Below are 19395 nucleotides of genomic sequence, written 5' to 3'. Positions count from 1 at the left end.
TCAGTTATACATATGTTCCCATATCTCCTCCCTCTTGCATCTCCCTCCCACCCTCCCTATCCCACCACTCTAGGTGGTCACAAAGCACCGAGCTGATCTCCCTGTGCTATGCAGCTGCTTCCCACTAGCTATCTATTTTACATTTGGTAGTGTATATATGTCTGTGCCACTCTCTCACTTCATCCTAGCTTACACCTCCCCCTCCCCGTGTCCTCAAGTCCATTCTCTACTTACTAGGAATTTTGATGCTATATCTTACCAGGACTCCATGTGGTGATTACCTTTTTTTTCCCATTTATTTAAATGTCTAGATTTTTCATGTTCTTTGGGGGTATTAGGCTCTATTCCAAAAATATTTGTATTCCAGCACTATTTTTTGTTATAAATGTACATATTCTTATGTGTGTTTATACCACAGATTTAAGCAAAAGTGATCATTTATTTTTAGTAACCAGAAAGAGCAGATATTAGGATTGAGGTATAGAATTGTTATTAAAAAGACTTATTTCTAAAACAGATGGTTTTATAGGGCTTTGTTAATGTTTGACTACTGTTCATATCTCTATTATCATATGGAATTTGAAAAGTGATTTATTTTTCAGGGTGTTTCATTGACTTCCTCTTCCTGATATATCATGTATGCTGATATAATGCTGATAAAAAATAAAGCTACTTTAAAATAAAGTGCTATATTAAAATACATCCCTGAGCCCAACGCGGCCTCCACAAAACCCTGCTTTAAATCCTACCAGGTTGAAACTAGTCCACTGTGCTCCATTTGTTTAACTGGCTAAAGTGTCAGAGTGTTGCAGCAGATGATTTTTGTTTCGCTCATGTCGCTTCATTTTTCTGAAGGGCAGGGATGTGTTTGTTGTGCCAAGTTCTTGAAAAGCAAGCAGACTTGTCAGCAGGGTTGTGGAGGGTCCCCAGGATGTCGTGAAGGAGCGGCAACGTGTAAGCGGGTGATAATCGAGCCACTGCAGACCACTTAAGACGTTGTCTGAGCTATTGATGATACAGGCACTGTAGAACTAGGACATGTTCTGCATCTCTCTCTTTTTTTTAAAATAAATGTATTTATTTATTTTTTTTTTTTGGCTGCATTGGGTCTTCGTTGCTGCACGTGGGCTTTCTCTAGTTGCGGTGAGCGGGGGCTACTCTTCGTTGTGATGCACGGGCTTCTTATTGCGGTGGCTTCTCTTGTTGCGGAGCATGGGCTCTAGGCACGCAGGCTTCAGTAGTTGTGGCTTGCAGGCTCTAGAGTGCAGGCTCAGTAGCTGTGGCTCGCGGGCTCTAGAGCACAGGCTCAGTAGTTGTGGCGCACGGGCTTAGTTGCTCCGCGGCATGTGGGATCTTCCTGGACCAGGGCTCGAACCCATGTCCCCTGCACTGGCAGGTGGATTCTTAACCACTGCGCCACCAGGGAAGTCCCTATGCATATCTCGTGGCCTGCTGTTGGGAAGATAAGAACTCTTGTACTCCAAAGCCAAGAAAGAGTAATACGGGAATCAGTTGGGTGGTACCTAATCCCTGTTTTATTTAACTAGGACTCTTCTCTGTGTATGTTCTGAGAGATGGGAAGACAACTTAAAGTCCCATGTAGTTTGCTTTAGCATTCTGTCGGGGACCTGTACAGACACTGAGAGATTCTTCCCTCCTGTGTCTCTCCACCTTCCTATAAGCTGATCTTTCCTGCCAGGCCACAATCCCTGGCAAGGAAGAGAAAGACCACAGGTTGCAAAGGAAGAATTCCTAACACATAATTAAAAGTTGTCTCAAGTTTGGGGCTGAGAGTTAAGAGAACTGGACTGTAGTTTCAACTTTGCCCTTAATTAACTGGTTGACTTTTGATGAATTGCTTCCCCTTGAACCTCCTCATGTGTGAAATGAGGGATTTGGACAAGGTGTTCTCTTCAGTCCCTTGTATCTCTCATGTTCTGTGGTTCTGTGATTCTTTCTTTGTTGAGGCTGCTACCAAAATTGTACCATCTTTTAAGTCATATATACTATCATTGAAGACCACTGTACACTGCGTTTATCACTGGGCAACTAACTTGCAGTACATAGTGGTCTCACTCGTGGACATTGAAACTTAATGAATATTAAGATTTTAGCATTATATATCGTAACAGAACTGTGTATAGTATTAAACCTGTCAAAATTAAACAGCTACTGACTTTGTTTTCTTTTACCTTTTGAAATCTAAACATGGAATTTAATACCTCTCAAAGATATTGTTGGCATGAACTTTTGGGAAAAGCTTTACCAACCCAAGAGTTGAGATTAAGTTTCTTTGTCTTCCCTAGCTGAGTGCTGCATGTATTAAGAGACTTGTGCTTAGGGGTGGTAACTTCGGTGGGGGACTTAACTCACAGCTTTATTGTGAGTACTATGCATTGGTAGATTAGTTAGAAAGCCTTTGGCTACATTTACCAGAGATCCCAACTCAAACTAGCTTAAATAATAAGGGAATTCATGGCTCATAACTAAATACAGAGGAAGGATGGGTTTCAGGGTCAGTTCAATCCAGGGTCATAGGTTCTGCTTCTCTGGAATTCCAGAATTGCCTCGGCAGTACCGTCCACTTATGTTGGCTTCATTTTCAAGTTGTGTTCTCATTGTATCAGAATGCTTATAGCACTTTTTTGTTTTGCATTCACATGCTACAACATGGGGGTTTCTCAACCTTGTGCTGTTGACATTTGGGGCCAGATAATTCTTTGTTTATGGGACTCCTGTGCATTGTAAGATGTTTAGCAACACCCCTGGCCTCTACTTACTAGATGCCAGTAGCACCTCAGCCCTGAGTTATGATAATGAAAAATGTCTCCAGACATTACCAGATGTTTACTTGGTGGGGTTGGGGGATGGGGCAAAAATACCCTGGTTAAGAACCACTGATCTAAAGGAAGACAGATCATTTCATTAGGTGGTTGTCTTAAATGTGTTTCCTAATAGACCCCAATTCCCCCCTCTTGCCTTACTGGCTCAGCCTGGATCACCCCCTCCCTCCTGACCCCATCACCCATGAGGGGTTGGAACTTCTTTCCACTAATCAGGCCCACCACTGGAGGTACGGGTAGAATCAACTTCCCTGAAGCTGTGACCTCTTGAGGAGGGTGAGTGCTTCAGTAAAGTCGGCGAGAGTGTTGGAAGCTGGGTGGGAACCCAACAGTGTCCGTGACCTCTGCATTCTAAATTTGTCTTTTTTTTCTTCCTCTCAGTGAGGACTATGGAAAGAACTTTAAGGATATTACAAATCTCATCAATAACACCTTCATTCGGACTGAATTTGGCATGGCTATTGGTCCCGAGAACTCTGGGAAGGTGAGACTCATTCATACATATACAAAGCTGTGCATGATACCATATACAGGGCTGTCAGATGTTGGTATTTGAATGATCCAGTGGTACACAGCAATATATTTAGTTTACTATTACTGTGTTTTAAAAATTAAACATGATTTAATACTGATCACAAAAGAATGGAATTTAGCACACAGATGCTTTTTTTGGACCCTGTCCAAGAGGCACCAGAACTCTTCATAATTGTGTGGTGGTTATTTAGCATTATAAGGTATACATCTTAAGGCAACATTTTAGTCTTTGGGGAAACTGGCTAATCTCAAACTGACCAGGCTCAGCTTCATAGATATAATGTACTGGCTCAATTCAGGACAGTATTTTTTGATAAGACTAATACTTGAAGGAGTAGAGTGTACCAATTAATCTGTTTTTTTAACTCTTCTTACTTTTGGAACTAAAATTTTCTTAACAAATGTCTGGTGAAAATGGTGCAAGAACTTCCTGTAGTTTCATAGTATTATACCCTGATGCTGAACTTCCTTCTCCCTAATCAGGTGATTTTAACAGCAGAAGTGTCGGGAGGAAGTCACGGAGGAAGAATCTTCAGGTCATCCGATTTTGCAAAGAACTTTGTTCAGACCAATCTCCCTTTTCATCCTCTGACTCAGATGATGTATAGTCCTCAGAATTCTGATTATCTTTTAGCTCTCAGCACTGAAGTAAGTTAGGTGAAGCGCTTGTCTTGCCTTTTGCACTTTTATAACCTCAAAATATACTGTCTTAAAACGACCCTGTAGGTAATGCTTTTTATGTTGGACTGTTTTCTAGTGACTTCTTATGGTATGAAGTATGTATTTTTTGCATTTTTTCCTATATGGTAAAGGGCACAATTTTCATGTGCTATGTATTCCAGATAAGTATGATGTCTAGTTGTCATTACAATTTTAAAAAATTGAACAGATATGTGCTGTTGGAGTAATGAACTAGAAAACAGTTTAATGTAATCCTTCTTGTTCTACAGGGGACAAGCATACATTGTCAAACTCCTAATGATGTTATTGTTCCTTTCCTATGCCCAAACCATATATTTATAATTTTTTTGTTTAGGTCCTTGGTATAAAAGCCTGTTGATTTCTGTGTTTGACACCCATGTATTAAATACCCAGAGTCTTAAACCCCTGCACCCGCTACCACATTCCTGTACTCTCCCCAGAAACCAGTGTCCCTCCCTGTCCCTCCTGCCTCTCTTCTGAAAGTTCCCTGAGGAGCAGCTCAGCTTTTCCTTTCCTGGAGGATCAGTCTCCTGTATCATGAATGTTAAGGGCCCAGAGTGGCTGAGTTGCTAGACTATGGTAGTCATAATTGCCCTCTATATTTATGTGGCTGTCTCTCATCTTATTGCTTAGAGTGTGGTCTAATGACCAGCAAACATCAGATAGAAACCCTTGGGACGCTAGTTTAAGATACAAACTCCTCGGCCCCGATCCAGATATAGTATGTTGGTGACTTCTGGTTGCGAGGTTGCTCGTGTTTTTAACAAGCTCCCCAGCTGAGCCTGCACACTAAAACTTGAGAGCTGGTGCCGTAATGACCATTGTGGGGACAGAAATAGGATTATCAAATATAGACAAGTTGGGCTGAACAAACGGATGGCATGGAGAGGAGGAGAAGGGCACTTGGAAGAGAGGTCTGGGTTCTGGGCCTTCTTTGGGCAGATCTTTGAGTTGAGGTGAGGCTGGAGGACTCAAGGAAGGTCAGAGTTAAGCTTAGCCAAAGGAGGCCAGAGGAAGGAAACTCGCCTTCTGGGTAGGCTTTAGATCTTAACGCAACAATTCCTGGGAATTGGCTTTCAGCAGCTTGAGCTGAAGGCCCTTCAAGGGAACAGAGAGACCCTCATAGGAATGGACAGAACCATTGATCTGCCTTTGGCCACCCCATCACAATTATCAAGTATCTTACGCTTATCAAACCAGGCTATCCTCAGGAAGAGGCAGGCACAGTCTGCCTTTATACCTGAAATTGCTTCCCATTAAGGGTAAGTCTGAAGTACAAGTAATCAGGGTGGAGAAGATGGGCCAATTTGTACTAAAGTGCAAATAGGTGATACCAGACCCTTTCCTGTTTCTGAGTAGAATTAGGTAGATTAATAATGCTGGGAGGTGAACATTACCAGAGGAGGAAAAGTTAAAGAAAGAAGAATGGTGGGTGAGAGTGGAGGAGCACTGAAGGTAATTCTGCCTAGATCTGCACCACTTAATTTCAGCTGCACTGGGACACCTCTGTCCCGCCTCCACTGAATCTGGGCCCACTAGGCTCGCGTTGCCAACGTCACTGAAATTGTCAGTCTCTGCTGCGCTTGAAAGTATTGACCAATCCTTCCACTGGCTTGGCTTCATTCCCTTTGTTTTTCTCCTACCTTCTAATGGTTGCTTCTTGGTCTCTTTTTGAAACTCCTTTCAACCTCCCCTTAAATCCCTGCTCATTTTACTCTGAACAATCTCTTCCACTCTTACCATTGTACTACCGCTGTAATGCGTAAGAGTCTCAAATCCCTGTCTCTGGTCCTGGCTTCTTCCTAGGGCTGCAAATGCCTGTCTTGCTGCCCCAGGGTATCTCTAGCTAGATGTCCCACAGGTCCCTCAAACTCAATCTAAAGCTGACGTCTTCCTTGCTGTGTCTCAGACATGTTCTTCCCTTCATCCTTATGCTGGCTAAAGATTCCACAGTGCTGCTTTCCCCTCACCCAGAATCCCAGAGTGTTCAGCGCTCTCTCTCTGTCTCTCTGTCTCTGTCTCTGTCTCTGTCTCTGTCTCTCACAGACACACACACACACACACACACACACACACACACACACACACACACACACACACACACACACACACACACACACACACACATACACTCCGTCCTGCCCTACAGGAAAAGCCGTCCAGTTCTACGGACTCCAGCATCTAAATTCTTCCTGAGCCTCCTCCTCCCAGCCGTGGTGTCAGGCCTCACTAACTCTTAATGAACTAATGTGGCAATTAGTCACTGCTTTTCCTGCTTCTAGTTTGAACCCTCTGAAATCCATCTTTCCCACTGTCGTCCAAGTATTCCTCTTAAAAAAGTAAAACTAGTTGTGTCATTCACCTACTTCAAGTACCTCATATAAAAGAAAGACCAGATTCCTCAGCATGGCATAGAAGGAGTGCACCCCCAACCCAGCACTGGCTCCTCCTGTCTTCACCTTGGAATGTGTGCTCCACCTGTGTCTGAAGGCTTTCGCTCCCTGCATACACTGAGATGTTTCATCACCTCTCTGCCTTTGCTTGTACTAGTCTATCTTTGTGCAGTGATATCTCATCTCCCATTTGCCTTCTTTTGGTTACACTGCTCATCATTTAAGACTCAGCTGTCTTCTTCACAAACCAGCTCTGATGCAGTGTCCCTCCTTTCCCTGCTCTTATCCCAGAGACCATATTTCCGTAACACTTACCACATGTATTGAACTTCCTTATGTGCACCCCTTGTTAAACTGTGAGCTCCTTGAGAACAGGGAGTATGTCGTATTCATCTTTGTATCCCCAGTGCAACGTCTGGTATGGTGCCTGGCACACAGTAGGCACTTCATAAGCATTTGTTATTCTGAACCTACAAGACCCCAAAGGGCCCCCATAAACCGTGTGTGTGTCTGTGGAGCTCAGGAAGCTTGGATGGAATTTCAGTGTGTGTTTTTACTGTCCTGAATGATTGGATATGAGTTATTAAAGGTCATACAAGCAGCTGCACAGGATAAAGCTGGAATTTTGATAAGTCATTTATAATCTTTCAGAATGGCCTGTGGGTGTCCAAGAATTTTGGGGGAAAATGGGAAGAAATCCACAAAGCAGTATGTTTGGCCAAATGGTGAGTAACAGAACATTCCATCTGTGCAGGGCCCTAAACCTTTCCTGACGGTGCTGCCAGAAGTCACAGGAATAAATATTGAGCACTTACTATGTGCCGAGTACTCTTCAGGGTGCCATAAGGGATGCGAGAGAGGGGTATGCCGCAGACCTTGACCTGGAGGAGCTTCTGATTCTTCTGGGAAAGAAGACTTAGTCTCACTAAGTTTTAGAATGTAAAGTATAAAACAAGGCACATTAGTGAGTAGCTGCTGCCTGCAAACGGTTGATTTTATGTAAATGGTGACATCAGTTGCAAGAGCATGAAGTACAGCGTTGATCTGGGGACTTACATACTTCTCTGCACACAGATATCTCCTCTAGAGATCCATTTCAGTTACGTGGAATGTAGTGAGGCATCGGGAAGAAAGCTCAAAGAGCTTCCCGACTGCCAGAGTCACACGGTCCGTGCACCAAAATCCATTCACTTCTCTCAGTGCCCCTCCGCAACCCCGGCTTACAGACGATGGAGGGAGGGAGGAGACTCCTACTTGGGAGTCATGTCACCTTTGTTCTAACCTGGATCAGCTGCTAGTCGAGGCTTAACCTCTCTGGGCTTTAGTTTGTTCCTTCTGTGAAAGGAGGTTTGTTTGGGGGATTTGGGGGACGGTTGAGCAAGGATCATGAGCCTTCATACCTCCAAAACTCTGATTAGGCTCAGACCCTCGTTTAGAGCCTCTTTCTTCTTTCTCTTTGACTGATTTCAGCACGTTTGTTGATCTGGTTTCCCAGTTGATAGCAGGTTGCTGCCAGAGGTGGGGCATGTGAGTGTGAACAGCAAGCACAGGCCAGCCTGAGAGTCCACTGCCTGGGAGCCACATGGAGGCAGGAGAACTCTCAGAGTAGGCAGACAGAGAACGCAACGAGATGAAAGGATTTAGTGCTGTGTCAAGAGAGCACACAGGCCTCAGTAACTTCCAATAGGAACACCGTTACCGTTTCATACGGTTGACGTTGACAACGATGGTCCGTAATCCCAAGGAAGAGTTCACTATTTAATGTCCTCTACTTAGGGAGATAGGGAAATGTGTAATATAGACATTGCCAAGTATATCTACCAAAATAAACTATTAAAAATGGTGCTTAAGTAAAGCGTCCTTTTTTAGAAAATGCTGGTTAAATTAGGTTTTTACAGCACCACTGTGGTACACGTGCCACATCTGCTTAATTTTATGTATTTTAATTAACTGTGTTTATATCTTATATGGTCTTATCAGGTAGGAATTTTTAAACTAACAAAGTTAACAAATTATTTGGCTCCTGATAGACCTAAAATACGTAAGGTGTGTTCAAATAAGACTATAATAATTTTGATCATTAAAACTCACCTTTACATCTGTATATCAAATCAGCACAGTGTATGCTTTAAATATCTTACAATTTTATTTGTCAGTTATACCTCAGTAAAGCTAAAAGAAATAAATAGAAAACTCATCTTTAAAACTAAAAAGTTATTTTTAAATGGTATTTTATTTTGTATCCTATACAAGATTTTTTACTTTTGTAACTTGTTTCTCCGCATGGTGTCTAAATATAAGACCTGGGCTGCTGGTAACTATTTACTCACCTTTTAGATCTTTGGTTTCTAGGAAGTTACCATCTAAAGCTCTGAAAGAACGTGCTCAGACCCAGCACCCTTTTTAAATTGAGTTACAGTTGATTTACAATATTATATTAGTTTCGGGTGTATAACATAGTGATTCAAACTTCTATAGATTATATTCCATTTATAGTTAAAAAACATTGGCTGTATTCTCTGTGCCGTACAACATATCCTTGTAGCTTATTTATTTCATACATAGTAGTTTGTGCCTCTTAATCTCCCACCCCTATCTCGCCCCTCCCCTCCTCTCTCTCCCCGTTGGTAACCACTAGCTTGTCCTCTGTGTCTGAGACCCAGCACCTTTTGCTGGTGCTAATCTATAAGTACTATCAAGGTCTGAATCTAGTTCCCTGGAAACTCCCTTTCCAAGTTAGAATTTAAATAATTCAACCTCTGACCTAGTTGTCTATTTGAGGTGAAAGAACTAAATTATTTAGTTCATGCAAAGCATTGAACTAGGTTCTAAGGGGAAACAACAAAGCATAAAACTTAGTACCTGCCCTGAAGAACTCAGTAGTGTAGTAGGAGAGCTAAGACAAACACTGTGCAATCAAAATAGCCAAACAGGAGGCAAAGGAGTGCCACGTGGCGGACACAGAGTAGCACAGGGCTCTTGCACTGGGTTTCTCAACCACGGCACTAATGATGTTTGGACTGGACAGTTCTTTGTTGCAGGGGGGAAAGCCTGAGCATTGCAGGATGTTTAGCAGCATCCCTGGCCTTTCCCCACTGAACAGTTGTAACAGTCCCCCTCCCCCAGTTGTGACAACCAAGAATGTCCCTTGGGGGCTTCCCTGGTGGCACAGTGGTTGAGAATCCGCCTGCCAATGCAGGGGACACGGGTTCGAGCCCTGGTCTGGGAGGATCCCACATGCCACGGAGCAACTGGGCCTGTGAGCCACAACTACTGAGCCTGCGCGTCTGGAGCCTGTGCTCCGCAACGAGAGGCCGCGACAGTGAGAGGGCTGCGCACCACGATGAAGAGTGGCCCCCGCTCACCGCAACTAGAGAAAGCCCTCGCACAGAAACGAAGACCCAACACAGCCTAAATAAATAAATAAATAAAAATTAAAACAAACAAAAAAACATCAGAGGGTACTCAAAGATTGAATCATAATAAAAAAAAAAAAAAAAAAAAAAAAAAAAGAATGTCCCTTGGGAACAAAATCGCCCCTGGTCGAGAACCACTGCTCTTAGAAGTTTGCACCAAAGAAGGCTTCCCGTTAGAGTGACAGGGAACGCTTCATGGAAGAGTTAGATTTTCACCTGGAGCCTGAAGATTGGGAGGGTAAGATTTGGTCACACGAGAGAAAAGTGTTTTAAGAAGGAAATAAAGCAAATATGAGCAAATGCAAGAGGCAGGTTTGGAGAGTGTAAGGAGACCAGTTTGACCGGCTGGAAGAGTTCACATAAAGAAGTAGTGGCGTGTGGAAAATGCCTGGGGCCAGACTGTGGGGACCTTGATGTGAGGCTGTGAAAGAATCGGTGTACAGCATCCAAGAAGGCTGTTTTGGCTGGTACCCATAGGTGACCCTTATTAGACCTGCTTGGAACTAAGTGACTAAGGTTGATGCAGTCTGTTAGCAGTCTTGAACCGTGTCTTTTCTCTGTCTTTGCCTCACTGTAGGGGATCAGAAAACACCATCTTCTTTACCACCTATGTGAATGGCTCCTGCAGTAAGTATATTTTAGTCCCAGAAAAGAGTGTCCTGGTGTCCATTCATGGTAGAATATTCTGTAAGAGGGTTGTAAGAGGTAGAAGCATCAAAGATGTTTCCATTCTCTTGTTATTTTAATAGCTAAAGATAGCTAGCTGTTAGTGATTTTTAAAATCTTGAAAGTACAAACAACCAAGTTTGTACTCTGCCTCGATCAAATAAAAAATGAAGGCTATACACAGAGACAGTATACTTAATTTTAGCAGTGTATTTATATAAAGTAAATATGAAGCTGCAAACAATAACAAATTGAAATGCATAGTGATTTCTGCCAAAGAACATGGATTGTGTTTGTGTAGGTGGAAGCCGCTGGCTTTCCAATCAGCGGCACAGTTTCAAAGCTGAAAGCATAATCTTTCATTTATTCACTCAGCAGACTCATTTCATTTATCCATTCATTTGAGCACCTGCAGTAGTTTGCTAAACACCATTCTCAGGACGGCGAGAACGAGACACCCAAGGCCTGCTCTTATGGAGCCTCAGTTCAAGTAGGGATGTTGGATGATCAACAGGAAAACCGAAACTCAAACAAGACAACTTAAAATACAATAAGATAATTGCAAACTGTGTTGTGAAGAAAGTAAAGCAGGATGCTATGGTGTTTTTATGCAACACTGTACTGGAATTAAGTAAACTGTCTTTCTGTCCAATATAAAACCTCACATGTATAAAGATAAAACCCAACTGTGAATTTCCTGTGTCTAATTCTATATCCTTTTATATTGTTACCTGATTAACATGCGTAAGATTAAAAATTCTTTTGCTATAAAACTAAGAACAATTCTAAAACAATTGTTTTGAACTAGAGGCTCACAAGTAAGTGAAATTTTAATTAATATTTTGTCTTGTTTAAGAAGCTGACCTTGGGGCACTGCGATTACGGAGAAGTTCAGACTTGGGAAAAAGCTTCAAAACCATTGGTGTGAAAATCTACTCATTTGGTCTTGGGGGACGTTTCCTTTTTGCCTCTGTGATGGCTGATAAGGTGGGTGTTTGCCTCTTCTCTGTGGGTTCTGATATTTCTGTAAATATGCCTCAAATAGATAGCTTTTACTACATGTACTGATGGAGTTACTTGCCCTTTGCATATTTAATATCACTAAGATTTGGAGGTGATTTTCTTTATAGAGGCTGATTGACTCTTCTGGGCTCCTCTGTACTTTGGCCTATGTCACCAACTGAATTCTGGTATCTGTTTTGGGATATGTAGACCCAGTGTTTGGGCTTTACTCAGACATGGATTCTGAAAAAAGCAATCTACTTGCCTTTATTATTCAATAAAGATAATGGAAATATGTAACATTAATTGAGTACCTGCTATATACTAGGTATGTAGGTTCTGGGAATATAGCAGTGAACAAAACAGATAAATGTCCTGCTCTCAGAGTTTCTATTCAAGTAGGGAGATAGATACTAAACTGATCAATATGATATAATATCAGGTAATGATTAAAGCTGTGAAGAAACCTAAAGCAGAGTGAATACGTAGAAAGAGGCGGGAATTGAAGCAGCGCTGTTTTATTTATTTATTTGTTTGTTTATTTATTTATTTCGCTGTGTGGGATCTACACTGTGGTGCACAGGCTTCTCTCTAGTTGTGGTGTGTGGGCTCTAGTGCACGTGGGCTCTGTAGTTTGCAGCACACAGGCTCAGTAGTTGCGGCGCACAGGCTTAGTTGACCCGCGGCCTGTGGGATCTTAGTTCCCCGACCAGGGATCGAACCCGCATCCCCTGCATTGGAAGGTGGATTCTTAACCACTGGACCACCAGGGAAGTCCCGGAGCAGCACTGTTTTAGATAGGGTGGTTTGGATAGGCTCTCTGAGACCTGACTGAAATGAGAGCACAGCCGCATGGACATCTAGGCTGAGGAAGCAGTGAGTGCAAAGACCCTCAGGCTGGAGTATGCTTGGAATACTGAAGAAAAGTGAGAAGAGCAGCATGGCTGGAGCATAGGGAAGGGTGGTCCAGAGATGGGCAGCCAGTGGCCAGATCGCACAGGGCCTTTGTAGGTTGTGATTAAGACCTTGGCTTCCATTCTTCACGTGTTGCGAAGCTGTGAAAAGGTTGCAAGCAGGGGAATGGCGTAACTGGCCTTCTCTTCTGACAGAATAGGTGTGCGTAGAGTAGCCTCATGGGGCAGGAATGGAAGCAGCAGGAGCAGCAGTGAGAGAGATGGTACGTTGGACCAGGCTGTTAACAGTGGATGAGGGGAGACATGGTAAGATTGTGGATATATTTTTAAATGTATCGCCAATAGTGTTTGCTGATGGATTAGATGCGGATTGTGAGAGAATAAGATGAACCAAGGATAACTTTAGAGTCTTTGGCTTGAGCAACTGGGTATGAATGGTGGTGCCATTTACTGAGACGGCAAAGACTGCAGGAGAAGCAAGTTTGTGGGAAGAAAATCAAGAATTCAGCTTTGGATGCGAGATGCCTATTAGGTATCTAGGTGGAAATGTCAAGTAAACACTTGGGTATATGAATCTTCCAAAATTATATGGTGTAATCACATGGTATAATCTCATCTGGCCATGTGACTAGATGGTATCTTGTGGAGGAATGAGTCAGTCGAGAAGAGGTGGGAGGGCTGAGCACCTGGTGCCCTGAATCACCCCAGCGGGGAAAGGTTGGAAAGAGACTGTTCAAGTCAGCAAAGAGGACTTCGAGGGAGGGACCAGTGAGGTGGGGGAAGTAAGACAGGTGATGTCATGAAAGCCAAGTGAAAGAAATGTTTCAAGGAGGAAGAAGTGGTCAGCTGTGTTAAACTCAGCTGAAATGTGTAGTTAGATGAGTTCTGAGAATTATCCACTGGAGTTGGAAAAGTATAGGTTGTTGGTGACCTCGATGAAAGCAGTTTCCTTGGAGTACTGAAGTTAAAAGGCTGATTGGAGTGGGTTCAGAGAGAACTGGAGATGGGGAAGTAGACATAGTAACTACAGATCACGCCCTGGAGCACTTTCATAATAATCCTCCCAACAACCCTATAAGTTCATACTGTTATCTCGGTTTTTATTTGAGGAAATTGAGTAACTTGTCTAGGGTCACCCAGAGGTGGAACCCTGGTGGAAACCAGACTGTCTAATTCCAGAGGTAGTCGCCTATACACTGTGCTGTTACAAAATTAAAATTCTGCTGTGTGCTTTTGAACTCTAGTTTCTACCTATAACAGTGACAGTAAGATTCACAGTAAACATCTAAGATGTGAGTTAGAAAAATAAGTTAAATGTACTTGTCACTGAAGAGTATTTAACATAAGGAGGCTCTGGGACTAATTCTTGTGCCCTGCCTAAACTGTGTCTAGAAGCTATTTTAAACTATTTATCAGACAGTACGTGTTAATTGCCTCCTCAACAGACTCCTTTTAACAGCTAAATACTCCCTGATCAGCTTCATTATATTAATTTCTGACTCTCCTTGGCCTCTTCCCAGCCTGGCATGTTCCCTCCATCATGGCTGTTCTGAGAGCCTTCCTTAAAGAGGAGACATGTCATGTATAGCTGATTCACTTTGTTATACAGCAGAGACGAACACACCATTGTAAAGCAATTATACTCCAATAAAGATGTTAAAAAAAAAAAAAAAGGAGACATGTCACATTTTGACTTTCCTCATGATCTCCCAAGCCTGCGTTTCATCTCCATTTTCTAGACCCTTAATTATCTAATTCTTTGGATTATGCCAGGGCTGTCTCAAAGGCACCAAACTTCTATGCAGCAGTCATCATTTTAAGAATTATCTGAGGGCTTCCCTGCTGGTGCAGTGGTTAAGAATCCGCCTGCCAATGCAGGGGACACGGGTTCCAGCCTTGTCCAGGAAGATCCCACATGCCGCGGAGCAACTAAGCCCGTGAGCCACAACTACTGAGCCTGCGCTCTAGAGCCTGTGAGCCACAACTACTGAGCCTGCATGCCACAACTACTGAAATCCACACGCCTAGAGCCTGTGCTCCACAGCAAGAGAAGCCACTGCAATGAGAAGCCTGCGCACCACAACGAAGAGTAGCCCCCGCTCACCATAACTAAAGGAAGCCCGCGTGCAGCAACGAGGACCCAATGCAGCCAAAAATAAATAAATTAATTAATTAATCAATTAGAAAATAAAAAGAATTATCTGAGCAAGCATATGCGAATGGCTATAGAGCCAAACTAATGATGGTCCCGACAAACCCTAATCTCTATTGAAGGAAACTGGCATGTCAGAACTTGGGAGGTTAATATCTTAGGGGGTCACACCAGAATGAAGAAACCAAAGAGCAAACCAGGATAACCTTACTTACAATAGGATGGATTGTTCCAGTGCCTGGATCTTGCAAGAGGTTAGAAATATCTTTGGTAATTGGTACTAGGACCTTTCATTTTTAACAGTTGTACCCAGTGAGGAAATGGATAATGATTCATATAATTAATAATGTACCTATTCGTGTCACTGCACATGGCATCTTGGTAGAGAATTTAAAAGATAAATATTGGCATTTGTTCCAGGATACAACAAGAAGGATTCATGTGTCAACAGATCAAGGGGACACATGGAGCATGGCCCAGCTCCCCTCTGTGGGGCAGGAACAATTCTATTCTATTCTAGCAGCTAATGATGACATGGTGTTCATGCATGTAGACGAACCTGGAGGTAAGAGCTGTGCAGCGGCTCGCCCTCGAAGCACAGAGATTTAAGCTCCGAACCCTATTTTAGTAGCTTTCCTTCTTACGTGTCAATTTTTCCTTTTACCCCTAGGAATTTATTACTGGCCTACTGAATACTCTGTCTTAGAGATGATATGTAGCCTCTGTTAAAAAGGCCACTTGCTTTGACCCTCTAAGGCGGTTTGTATAGTATGTCCAGGTGTTCTAGAGCAGTGCTGCTCAAAGAATGGTCGGAGGACTGGTACTGGTTTGCAAATTCTTTATTACCAAATACGTATGGAAAGCAAGAGCGAGCATTTAGAAACTCTTACAGCCCTTTGACAAAGAAATTTTGTATCTGTTGACTCTAATAATAAAAAAAAATTTTAAGGATTGTATTTTTTATTTCTTTTGTATTTCATTTTTCTAGTGATAAATTTTTGTTATATTTACAAAAGCATCAGTTTGTGACATAATTGAAATCTTGAAATTGATCCTTCACCACAGTTTGAGAAGCATTATTTTAGAGTGTAAAGATTTAAAGATGTGCAAGATGTGAAGCTAAATACAGTGCCTGCCACCAGAGTATAACTGAGAAGAGCTTTTCTGTAACATCTGATTAATTTATTCAACAAATTCAGCATCTGCTATATTTCAGGCACTAAGCTGGGTACTAGAATTAAAGATGGCCGTGAAGACCTTGAGTATCAAACCTTGATTGACTCTCAGGTCTGCGTGTACATCATGAAGGGAGAGAGTTGGCTGATGTGTGCAGTCAGTCAGTCATGTGTCATGTGTATGACTAGACTATTGTTTTCTCTCTGTTCCCTCCCAAGACTTAGTGTTTTTGTTTGTTTGCCTATTCCAGATACCGGATTTGGCACTATATTTACCTCGGACGATCGAGGCATTGTCTATTCCAAGTCCTTGGACCGACATCTCTACACAACCACAGGTGGCGAGACAGACTTTACCAACGTGACCTCCCTCCGTGGGGTCTACATGACAAGTGTGCTCTCAGAAGGTGGGTCTCGGCACAGCTCTCCTTCAGCTGAACATGTTGGGAGTGGAGGCTTTTGGGGAAACTGGGGATCCTATCCTCCCCAGTAATGTTGCTCGCCTAGTCAACAAGGCTATCCATGTAAATTCTGGCTCTCTATTTTAAATAAGTTATGGCAAATAGAACTAAGAAAGAACAGAACAGCAGCAGGCAGAAAGAAAGATTTGGGGGGTTCTACATTGTTTATAAAATAAGTCTTCTGTGTTGGGAGGTTCAGGCCTACAGGAAGGAGTTTAGACCACTTAGGCTTTTCGCCTCGTGTAGGGCGGAGTGATAGCCAGCCGAGATTCCTCTTGGCGTTCTTTCTCTTCACTGGTTCTCAGACCTTACCTTTACTGTGGCCCAGTTGCACAAGTAAACACATTACTCTAAAGTACAAATATTTGTTTAGGTTTTGTTTATTTATATATTCACTTTTTGGAAGGAGGTGGGGGATATTTGTTTTCACTTTGTGAAGACCCTGCAAAGTCCAAGTGATTTTGACACCCTAGTTCCTCCCTGACCTCACTTCTAGCTCCTCTCTGCTTTGCTCACTCTCCTGTAGTCACTCCAGCCCTCTGCCCGTCCTTAAACACACCAGAATCGCACACTCGTGGCTGAGAGATTTGCACTGACTGTTCTCTCTCTTTCCCCAGATATCTGCAAGGCTGACGCTTTCCTCCTCCCAGCCTTTGGTCGTGTTACTTTCTGATGAGACCTGCCCTGACTATCCTATTTTAAATGTCAGTCTGCCTGCCCCTACACACGCACACTCTCAGTCCCCCTCTAGCTGTGCAAGTCTTTTCCATAGCACTTATTTTCTAACATACTATCTAATTTACCTATGTACTATGTCTAGTGTTTGTCTGCCTCACCCTACTAGAATATATATTTCACAAAGTTTTTTTTCCTGATTTGTTCACTGATATATTCCCAAAGCCTTACAGCAATTTTCACATAGTGGACAGGCAGTAAAACATCTATTGAATAAATGAAATTTACCTTATTTGCTTTCTTTTTTGATTCTCCTTGAGAAACTCAAAGCATAATATCTTTGAATTTAAACCTGCAACAGTTTATATCATTAAGAATAGAGAATGGGGAAGACACATGAAGAAAAAAAAGGAAAAGGTAAAAGAGGGATAGGATATGGAGTGGCAGAGAGACAAAATTAGGAATTATTAACTGAGACTTATGCAGATACATTCAAATCTTGAGATTCACTAAAACAAGCCCCGTATCATGGCCTTGTCTGAGTCACGATTAGAATGCCTTCCCACTGTAGATTTTACTTCCAAGGCAAGCAAACAAGGAGGAAGAATAGATGTCAGCCTGTTAGTGCTGGTAAGGAGATAAAGGTATCTTTTTATAAGAGCATCAGTGCAGATGATTTCCGGGATCAGTTGGATCCTGATCAGGTGGGAAGCCTCTTTCAAATATCATACTCACCAGCACTGAGCCATTTCACTGGATGTAACAAGCTTGTGGGACTCCAGAGTTCTAACGGTGTCACATAGTCTCTGTTAGGAGAGAGTTATGCAATGATAAACTGAAGTTAATAGGGTGCTTCCAGTGTATCAGGCTTAATATCATCCTTTTCCTATTCAGATAATTCTATCCAGACTATGATCACTTTTGACCAAGGAGGAAGGTGGAAGCACCTGAGGAAGCCTGAGAACAGTGAATGCGATGCTACTGCAAAAAATAAGAACGAGGTTTGTTTTACTGCAACTGTCATATGTATTTGGAGCAAAGCAGCCATTCTGTTCTGCTCTTATTAGTGCCAGGCTTTTGAATAATGAAGTTTTGTACTTGATGAGGGTCTACAGATAAAGGTGGAAACTTTGGAAATGAGGGGTTGAAATTAGCTAGGATGTAGGAAATAGGAACGGCGAAGAAAGACCAAAATATTATGGCTTATTTGTCTTTAACGAAAAACAAAATTGAAGGCTAACAATTTGTGTTGTACTAAACTGCTGAATGAAAACATAGTGGACAGATGGGCCGGTGATTAGTTAGGAGTCATGATGGCAGCTATGAAACTTCAGGAATTCTACAGAAAGCCATAGACCAGCCATTCATGAGCAGTGCAAAGCTGTACTGGCCAGAAACAAATGAAGGAGAACTTGGTCTCTCTTCCCCTCTGCCAAAGCTCCACGTGGCCGGTGGGTATGGGTGGTGACCCGGTGTGGCATGTGGAAGCAGGAGATGAGCCCTCTGAGGAGAGACCAAGAGCTAGAAATACAAACGCATTGCTCCAGGAGATCCCAGGTTTCATGATTGACAGGTCTTGACAGCCAAGAAAAAAAGGAAAAACGAACAAACAAACAAAAAACAAGCTTTATGTCTGACTTTTACAGAATTTGAGAGGAGCTTAGTGGAACCCTGGGAGTTTTCTTCAAAAGTGACAGTGTTGGTAATTCCAAGCTCTCCTCAGAGTACCTGTGGCTGATATGCACTCTGCTCTCCCAGCTGGGCTTTCTGGTACACCACCCCCGTCACACCCTCTCTCTTCTCTGTATTCATGAGTGCTGTGGAGTGTCTCTCCCTATCCTGCTCCCCTTTTTCCATCCCTCCGCCCTGGCCTTGCCCTGCACCTGCCCTTCTCACCTTAAGCCTGGGCAGGTACAGTGGCCTCTTTACTTACCTTGAAACCCTCACGCTGCTGTGTCTCTCCCTCCCCAACACTCTTTGTGGTTCCCCTTTGCCTGTGATCTGGCGAATGAAGGTCCCCTCCTCCCCTGCCAGGCTATCTTCTGCCTTTTCATTGTCATTGCCCATTTTATCACTGGCACGCCCCTTGTAACTTCTGCTGCTCCCGGAACACCCTGCATGTAGCTGCCTCTTGCCCACGTTATTCCTGGGGAAGTTGTACCTGTCTCCCCTACCCCCAGTTCATTAGGGTTAGTGGAAATCCTAACCATCCTTAGTGCCCATCTTCAGTTAGAACTAATCATTGCTCTTCGTTTCATTAGCAGTTTGCTTGAAGCTTTTTTTTAATTGCAGTAAAATATACATGGCATAATATTAACATTTTAACCAATTTGAACCTCTTGTAAAGCACTAATTTTCATCCTGCTTTATACCTCAACTAGTTTCTGAGAAATATTTCTTAAAGACAGGACTGGGGCTTCTTCAAATCACCGCCACATCTTGTACAGCATCTGAAGTATGTC

General features: G+C 42.8%; 1 protein-coding gene across 4 annotated transcripts in view; it reads left to right on the top strand.

Annotated features, from left to right (window-relative positions):
- SORT1 (sortilin 1) overlaps positions 1-19395 on the top strand; it is a 74582-nt gene that overhangs the window by 37682 nt on the left and 17505 nt on the right. For 2 of the 4 annotated variants that reach the window (XM_032629909.1, XM_032629889.1), the window contains exons 4-11: positions 3225-3327; positions 3861-4025; positions 7124-7197; positions 10466-10515; positions 11414-11541; positions 15043-15187; positions 16049-16204; positions 17828-17934. In XM_032629909.1, coding sequence (XP_032485800.1) covers positions 3225-3327; positions 3861-4025; positions 7124-7197; positions 10466-10515; positions 11414-11541; positions 15043-15187; positions 16049-16204; positions 17828-17934 — 928 coding nt within the window. Of the gene's footprint in view, positions 1-3224; positions 3328-3860; positions 4026-7123; positions 7198-10465; positions 10516-11410; positions 11542-15042; positions 15188-16048; positions 16205-17827; positions 17935-19395 lie in introns of all 4 variants that reach the window. The other 2 variants (XM_032629900.1, XM_032629879.1) reach the window with 1 other exon arrangement.

Source organism: Phocoena sinus, chromosome 1 (assembly GCF_008692025.1).
Source record: "Phocoena sinus isolate mPhoSin1 chromosome 1, mPhoSin1.pri, whole genome shotgun sequence".
Lineage (NCBI taxonomy): Eukaryota > Metazoa > Chordata > Mammalia > Artiodactyla > Phocoenidae > Phocoena > Phocoena sinus.
The sequence above is the reverse complement of the archived record's forward strand: the minus strand, read 5'-3'. Positions and strand labels throughout refer to the sequence as shown.